Source organism: Tigriopus californicus, chromosome 4, assembly GCF_007210705.1.
Source record: "Tigriopus californicus strain San Diego chromosome 4, Tcal_SD_v2.1, whole genome shotgun sequence".
In the NCBI taxonomy this organism is placed as follows: domain Eukaryota; kingdom Metazoa; phylum Arthropoda; class Copepoda; order Harpacticoida; family Harpacticidae; genus Tigriopus; species Tigriopus californicus.
The window spans coordinates 13255157-13264275 of NC_081443.1; the positions used below are offsets into that span (position 1 = coordinate 13255157).

A 9119-nucleotide genomic window follows, 5' to 3' on the forward strand; every position below is an offset into this window, starting at 1 on the left:
GTTGTAAAGTGTTGTTAAAAACTTGCACCGAGATGGCAGTTACAGATATAAGAATACAATGATGATTGAATGGGAATTTGTCGTAGATTTTTGCCTTTTTACTCTGGCGTGAGAGTTTAGATTTGGGTTTATTTTCTCCTCGGCATTTTTAAACTTTTTCAATATCGGTACTTTTCCAGTTTTGTTCGCTCTTTCATTGATTGAGATTCAACAATGGACGGTGAGCAAAAACGTTCCCAAGTTGTGCATTTGAGAAAAAACTTGAACCATTTTAACGGATCGGCCACGCTAGGAAGGGACAATGTAAAGGTCAGGCAGGGTTCATGTACACAGATTCCTACCAATCTATGCTCTTACCTCACCTCACTTGCTCAGCTTGGATCAATGCAATGAATAATGATTATTCATCAATCACATTTAGAATATGACGTTCTATTTCCTTTTGGTTATTCCTTCAACATGTCCATTGAGATGTGTTTTGGCACAGAGTTCGTACTGTCGTTGATTCAGACGTTGGCAAAAGATCGAACAAGTCTCAAAAGATGTTTCACTAGGAACAAAAAGGTTGGGATTGTACAGTGTTCAGAGAAGGTTCGAAAGGTATCTAATACTTCATGCCTTCGAAGGCATCTATGAGCTTTGTCCCAACCCAGGATTTAGGGTCAATTATAATGACCATAGAGGCTTAATGTGCGTTTTGAGAGCACCTTCAAGCCTCGAGAATCCAGGCTAATTCGAACCATGAAGTCCACTTCTCTCTTCTCGGGCTCCTTCATTGTTTAATTTGCTTCCCTCTGATATTCGTAAGGAAATAGTAGGCCTTGTTGATCCGGTAGCATCTTTCAAGTCAGACTTGGACAAATTTTTAGATAGCATACCAGATCAACCCTACATTCAAGGACTAGCTCGGTCTGCCAACTCAAGTTCGTTGGTAGACCAAATATCATATAAAGATTGAAAGGTAATAAATAGACAATTATAACCTTTCATCATTTTAATAGTATTGGGGATTACATTCCTTGTAGCGGTTAGAAAAGCCCGTGAAAAACCAAACCTAAAAACAAAGATAGTTTTGGTACGTTCAACCTTCAATTTACTCGAAGAATTAACGATAATTGTAACTTTTTTACCTTTTCGTAATATATTTCGAGTTTTCGTAAATCATGTTGACTGATTTTCATTATCTAAAGACAAACTATTTTTAAAAGATCATGAAAACGAAAAAGACACCATTAAGCTGAAAATTTCTAATTTGTATGTGTGCTTCTCCTAAATTGACAAAAATCTGGCTATTTTCCTTGAAACCCATGAATTTACATTGTACTAAAAGTTCACAAATTGAGGCTAAAATAGGTATTTTGCCTTGAATAGCCGAAGCAAGCCCACATCTGAAAGGTCATTTTGAAAAGAATAGTGTTTGCAATCGCTGATTTCACGTCGTGAATAGGAAGTTTGATAAAATTCCACGGGGGGGAGGGTATATACAAATATATACCAATCAGCACTATCCAAGATTACAAAAACTATAAGATCCTAGACTCCACATGGTCCAAGTTGAATCTTTTTTATTTCATGGATCTTCTGTGTGCCTTAACTTTTCAGAAATACCCACATGGCTCGACATTCCGTTTCTTTTGAGGCTACCAGTAGGGCAGTGTGGCGGGCTTTTAAAGGTTCTAACTATTTAATTCACCGTCAGATTGAGCCCAAATTGCAAACACATAGTCATAGCCACCTGGACTCAGTGTCATTTGAAAAAACTGCAATGGTATCCTAACTGAAACATCAATCTTGATGTCCCCGTCCACTTTCCAGTGGTTCTTGGCTCAGATCACGAGTGGCTCTCGACAGTCGCCCATCAGTCACACTTGAATTAACCATCAGTCTGTCATTGCCGTCATTGCTGTGACGGGTGGCCATGTCCAACGGTTTACGATTCTTACGCTGTTCTTTTCGCTAGTAAATCTTTCCGACATTAGCCGCGTCAAGTGCGCCAAAATATTGTGTCATTCCACATTTCACAGATTCTACAGTGAAGTGTGTTTTAGAGACTTGAACGTTCGAGTTTTGGCCAAGAATTCGAGAAGTTGTGTTGGACCCAAGAAAGACACGTGCTGCCCTGGAATGCGATCGATTGCAGTCGTCTCTGGGTGTCGGAAGAGGTTCTGCGGGTTGCATTGATTTGCACGTAACATAAAGATGCATTTCAAAATTCATAGAGCATACATAGGATGGATCTGTAGACATTATAACAAGGATTACAGTAATAGATCGATTGGCTAGAGTGTTAGAAAGTAAAGGATAAGAATGACAATGAGAGACGAGGCATATAGAACTCTTGGAACAATTTTTGAAAGGGTGGCAAAATTCCTGACTATTCATGGTACCCTCCCTTTCATTCCTCATTCGGTTTTTCGCATTCCCCCCAAGATAGTGGGTCTCGTGTCCGAGACGCACTTGGTGATGGCCGAGAGGACCCGACCGATGCCCGTGTCCTTGGGCTTCTCGAGGCCTCGCATGGCCCGTTGCTTCATGACACTCACAAACTCCTTGTTGGAGAGCTTGCCGTCGCCATTCTCGTCAAAGAGCACGAACACCACGTCGATCACGTGATCAGAGAGGTCCACGTTGGCCACGGTCTTGGCCACGTGCTTCATGGTCTCGCGTTCGATGGGGGCGCCTGCGATGTGGTAGAAGGTGAGAGCCGTGTCGATGTCGTTGATGCAGTATAACACCTAGGGTAGATGGGAAGACATTCAATTTTCAAAGGGGAATTTCTATCTTTGAGAACGGCTTGACGGTGGACAGATGGGCATTTCCCAGGAGCGATTTTGCTCGAGTTTAATCGGCCAATTAAAAAAATATCTTCTAAACTCAATCAAAATCAATTATAAAACCAAGAGAGGCTTGGTTAATAACGTGAAAACTTATACCAATTTTCAGGTCAGTTGGATTTAAAAAAACAATCAAACGTTTCGTATGATTTAATTTCAAGTACACCACATGGTGTACTGACTCAATTCTTTCACCCCTTTAGAAAATAAGATTTTACTTTATCCTTGAATAATGATTTCCAATATCTTAATAAACATATCCTATGCTTAATAGTTTGCAATGCCTCAATTACATATGGTTGGATTATGAGAAGAAAAAAAAAGATTGTGTCTGTGTTGTATACCTTCAGCATCTACCATGAATTACTTCAAGAGAAATTGAAATTTTTGAAACTCTACCGTACAAGCCCAACTTATTTGGATTAATGCCTAGTTTTTGTCTTTTTGCAAATGAATTTATCTACATTTGACACATTTTAGCAGAACAAGCCTTTTCAATGGTCAGATATGTTGAAGTATGACCATGATGTGATTAAAACGCAAATAAATATGACCTTAGAAACAGCGCATAAAAATGCAAAAGGGCCAAAAGAAGATTAAGAAAGCAATTTAAATCGTAAAATATTAAGTACATTGGGCCTATGCACCCACCCGCAACCAAGTTGTGAACCCCTGTCCTCTTCTTAACGAGCCAATTCAGAACGGCTAGATTTTGTTGGAATTTGTGAGAAACCTAAGAAATATAGACGAACAATGACCTTTCAGTTAAATTATTCACATCATAATTGGGGATGACATTCCTCGTAGCGGTTAGGAAAGCCCGTGAAACAAAAAAAAGAACCCTAACTAACTCAGTCTAACAGAACATTCCTTCAAGACAATTTGAAGCCAACATCTATCTCCTATACCATGTTTAGAAGGCCTGACCTAAAAAAGTTTGAACTAGCATTCCTTGTCTGCCGCGATTCACACTGAAGGTAGATTCTAATGCCAATTTTTCATAGAAAGTTCTCAAACAAATCTAGTGGCTCCATGTTTTTATAAATCAGTGGCATTTTAGCGAAGAAAGACAAGTGTGAAATAAGGGAGGAAAATGTTGAAACGTGAAGAGAAGCATTCAAAAAAGGCATTTGCCCTTTCTTCTAACCCTGATGATGAAGTGACAGTCCTGAAATTCTGGCCAATTAGATTTGTGGAAAAGTAACTTTACACGGTGTTCAAAAAGCCCTATCAAGTTTCCAGAGAAATTCCCAAACACCAATTGGCATTTTTCTCCCTCAGAAAATCATGGGGAACAATTTTGATTTTATTGCTTTAGGAAATTCTAGCCCACATTAAAACATTTACAAACCTAAAAACATTATAAAAACTAAAATTTTCAAAAACCTACCCAATGTAAGTTGGGAGCACACTTAGTCAGTTCTTGAATGTAATTTACGATATCATCTATTTCACCGCTACTTAGTTACATGGAATTTAGTGGTCCAAATTTCATCGCTTTTAGCCCCAAAATGCCCCGGTTATATGTTAATTCAATTTCCCAAAGATATAATATCGATTTTCATTATCGCAAAAATCAATGATTATTTTTCCATTTCTTGTATAATTTTAAATTAACTTAAAACCTTGTACAACCATATCTAAAACCCTCAAAAGAGCAGGTTTTCGAAAATTCATTTTTAAAAGCGTCCAAGGTACATTTCGTTGAGTGGTCACTGAAAAATTCACAAACATCAATGAAACCTTAAAGATGCTATTTTCAATCAGTTTCAACAAAGTCTTCAAGAAACGACAAAATCTATAACATTGTTTGTTGTATGTATTGTCTTCAGAATTCAAGTGAATGCATAACTAAGTGTACACATGCTGATTGTAAAACACATTTTCAAAGATTACACTTTTAGTGTGTTTTAAATGACATTATATTGCATTTTTAGCTATTATAAGACAATGTAAGAAGAGGAAAAATAATCTCTTGTATTTGTGATATTGAAAATCGATATTAATTCTTTGGGAAATTGAATTAACATATAACCGGGGCATTTTGGGGCTAAAAACGATGAAATTTGGACCACTAAATTCCATGTAACTAAGTAGCGGTGAAATAGATGATTTCATAATTTATATTTAAGAGCTAACTTAATGTGCTCCTAACTTACATTGGGTAGGTTTTTAAAAATGTTAGTTTTTATAATGTTTTTAGGTATGTAAGTTTTTTATGTGGGCTAGAATTTCATAAAGCAATAAAATCAAAATTGTTCCCCATGATTTTCTGAGGGACCAAAAATGCCAAGATGTGCTTGGGAATTTCCATCAAAACTTTAAAGGGTATTTTTCCCACTGTGTTTAGCAAGTCACACCATGGCATATTTGCGACGAATGGGTGTGTCATTAGTAAACTTTAAAAAACACCTTTAAATTTTACCTTATTTTCCCACGTTTTTAGCCTCTTTTCGACTTTTTCTAGCTTTTTTCATCTTTGTTTATTATTTTTTTTCACATTTTAAAAAAAAGAATACAACAGTTCGCTCGTTTGGGTGGTCCTTACCTATTTCCTTATCAACTTTTTTCTCATTTTCTCAAATTGTAAAACTTATTGCGGTCAAAAACGGAAACTTCTTTTTTCGAGGACTAGTCTTTAGGGTCCTTTTTTGCAACGTCAGGCACCCCAAACAAACGGGAAGAGGCACAGTAGATTGCAAAATAAATAACTCGTGGCATTCCATGGTCACTTTCGGGACCCAGGTCACTACTTTTTCATAAAATTTTCATAGAATTAGCCAAAAACTACCCAAGAGCATTATAAAGCGCCCTCTGAAGTGCAGAGCGTAAACCATATTTAGTGCAGCGTAAGAGGGCTATTAGTTACCTACTCACTTTGGTCAAAGTAATAATCCGTAGTAATCCGTTCCCTCTATTGAGAAACGGCTAATTAAGCCCTGTTTATTAATTGTTAACCTACCTGGTAGAATTTGAGATAATCCGAGAGCGAGACCCCAACATTGTCATCGTCACTGGGATCCCTCTGGCCCAGATGGCCCAGATGAGTCTGTTCGTGCTCATGGTGATGAGAGTGATGAAACTCCTTGCGAACTCGCTTGATCATTTTGGTACGCTTTTTCGCGGAGAAACCTGCGTACGCAATGAGCAATTCGGCGAAATCCCTCTCGGAGAGCTTTCCCTCTTGAGCACCGATCTTCCGCTTGAACTCCAAAGCCAGAATCTCGTTCTGAAGATGGCGCTGGAAATCGAGGAACTTGTCCACAGTCAGAATGCCTTCCTTGTTGGTGCCGAAGAAGTACGTGATCAACCCGGAGTTGATCCCTTTAAAGGTGGAACCCGTGGTTTGGTGATCTCGGTGGCGAGCCCCCATAGAGGATTGACTACGAAACAGAGCAAATCAACTCAACGCCGATCCCGACCAAATGGACTGACTGAATATTCTCTACCTTTTCATGAGATTCGTAACCACTTCAAACTCCTTGGCGTCCACATTGCCATCGCCATTCAAGTCGAACATCTTGAACGCGATCTGGAAATGTCGGCGAGACGTGCTCAACACCGTCAGGAGGAATATGTAGTCGGAAAATGTGATCAAGCCCCCTGAAATATCATGGACACAAAATCAAGGCTCCACTCGGGGATTCTCAAGATTGCCTCATGAATGGACTTACCCGAACCGAAATGATGAAAAATCGACTCCTCGTCGACGTCCAATTTCAAACTGGACCCTTCGAGCTCTTCCAACGTGATGTTATTGAACTGATCCAAGCCCAAGTTCTCGGGTTGCTGAATACCGGGAGTGATCGATCTCAAGAAGTCCTGCGGAGTCATCATGACCTCGCCGTGACCGCGATCATCCACCACCTTGTAGGTGGCAAAGTATCGGAAGATCTTGTCCGGAGTGGAATATTGGCGAATGCGATTCTCATACTCGATAATTTTGCGATTCCGGAATCCCACCTTAGCCGAAGTGTGCCCGGATTTTTCTTCCTCTTCTTCCTCTTCCTCCTCTTGTTCCTCTTCTTCCTCTCCGTGGTGATCAACCGGCAAGTTTGCCGTGGGCAAAGTGGGAACGGTAACGACTTCTTCGGCCTTGAGATTGGCCCACACTCGGGCCCAAGGGCCGGCATTTTCCCGCTGGTTTGCCTCTTTCTGGGCAGCTATCACATCCTCACGATCAATCATCTTGAGGAAGTCTGCATTCTTGTATTTCACTTGCTTTTCCGGATCCAATTCGGCAATGAGCTTGTCACGCACGTGTTGGCGTTGTCGGAAGAAGCTCTCGATATCATTTTGGCGTTCCATCAAAACAGCTTTCTCCAACATGGTGAGTTCGTTGGTTTGGCGGGGTTGGACATTCTTCCGTTGGGTGGAGACGGATTTCTTTGATTCGGGAGAGTCATCATCCGAGGAGTTTGGGGTGGTCTGGAACACATAATAAATAACAGGGCATAACAATGGGTTGTGTTCATAAGGGACGGATTTCGAGCCCGAAAAGCCATGATCGATCGATGAGAATCATTATTTGACTCGATAGCTTCGATCTGACTAGATTTGGGGTTTGAAGTATGCTTCACAGGCTTTCATGGTGAAATGTGAGTCATGTCGTTATCAATTCTGATTACAGGAAGGCTGCCATTGGTTTGTGAACTATTTTCTATATTGAAGAAAGGCAAAAAGAACATGTACGCATTGGGGAGGACTCAAAAGGATGAAATACTCGACAAACATTCATTTCGTCCGCAGAATCGTTCACATCAATGGTGTTTTCTTTTTTTTTTTCTTCATGTAAATAGCTCGGATCAAAACTTCAAGTTGAAGCAGACCATTTTCCAAAGCGTATTTGATGGAAATTAAAAGCAAACTTAAATGAGCATTTGAATACATATTGGAAAATGATCCCACTGAATTATCTGGAATCAATATCAATTACAAAAGGACAAAAAGTTTATCTTCAACTGACACTTTGGTTAGATATCATTGCAGATCCAGAAGACGGGAAGTATCATATTCTCACAATTAGTGCTAAGGGTTTTAGGGGTTAAACTACCTTACCGGATGTTTCTTGATTTGACTCAATCAAAAAAATTAGATAAAAATAAAAGTAAGTCAAAAAGTGCTGGATGGACTGCATTATTACTTTTTGGCTTCCAAAATTACAACAACTTTCGATAGCTGTTATGGAGACGGCTTCCATTTCTGTCCATCTGTTGGAAGAACGTAGCCTCTTGGCCGATAATTTATTTCACATCTACACTTTACTACATTTACAAGCTGGGAATAAATCTCAAGTCATGACCATCAGCCCGAACCTCAAAGATGCAATTTGGGCACGGATTCGAAGAAGTCTAATCTGGCAGAGGTTAGATTAGGCCTGGAATTGAAGATATCTTGTTTTGGTTGCGTTTTTCACGGGCTTTTCTAACCGGTATAGGGAATGTCAATTAAAATGAAAATGAAAGGTCCTATTTCGTCGGTCAGTCAGTGTGGACTTTCCATTCCGCCCACTCATCTCTTGGCCAGAACTCTTTACAAACACCACCACATGTCAACCTGGTGGGCCAACTCAGGTCCCAATGTGGGTTTGACTTACATTGAGCAGGAAGGTGGGCATCAACGGCAACTTAAAGCCGGTTTCGTCATAGATGTATTGCCAGTCCACCAACAACAGGAGCACGATGGTGCTCAAACCCATGGTCAGCAGGATCCGGGTGGGCGTGGCCTTCAAGGAGGTCACGTGACCAAATTTGGCCACCGGACGGTTCAGCCCGAACCCGCGATATCCGCCTGACGTCCGGCCGCCCGGCCCCCACCCGCCGGGACTAGATGGCCAGAGCCACGGCGGCGACGCCGGACCGCCAGTGGCCGAGGCGCCCCATCGGCCGTGGCTACGGCCCAGGGGCCCGCCCGCCCGATGTTGAAGCCCGCGGTGGATCCTCGGGGGCAGCAGGCGCCAGGCTAGGACCAGGCGAACACGCCTGTTCATGCCGCCCACGGGTGCGGCTGATCCCCCCACCCCAGACCACAACATAAGTGGGAGCACTAGGGGAACTCTTGGGAATTATGGCAATGAGGTGGATGATGAAGATGACGATGATGAGGCGTGGGGTGTGACGGGCGGAGATCAGTGACTGATTGGGCTTGTCAATGGTGATTGTCAGGGATGAACGACCGAACCTGTGGGGCGTTCACATTTCACGGGCCCGGGGGAGGCCAATGGGAGCCGAGGGGTATGGTATGTGTGTGTATGTGTTTGTTGACTGTTTTCATTAGCTATTAACA

At 41.4% G+C, this 9119-nt stretch overlaps 1 protein-coding gene across 1 annotated transcript; it reads right to left on the reverse strand.

Moving 5' to 3' along the window:
• Window positions 1-2181: 2181 nt before the first annotated feature.
• On the reverse strand, window positions 2182-9119 carry LOC131879333 (calcium uptake protein 1 homolog, mitochondrial-like). The gene is made up of 5 exons (XM_059225621.1): window positions 8431-9119; window positions 6509-7262; window positions 6284-6437; window positions 5797-6217; window positions 2182-2735 (listed from the first exon to the last, which is right to left on the reverse strand). The coding sequence occupies exons 1-5, from the start codon at window positions 8866-8868 to the stop codon at window positions 2403-2405; spliced, it is 2100 nt and encodes a 699-aa protein (XP_059081604.1). The 5' UTR covers window positions 8869-9119; the 3' UTR covers window positions 2182-2402.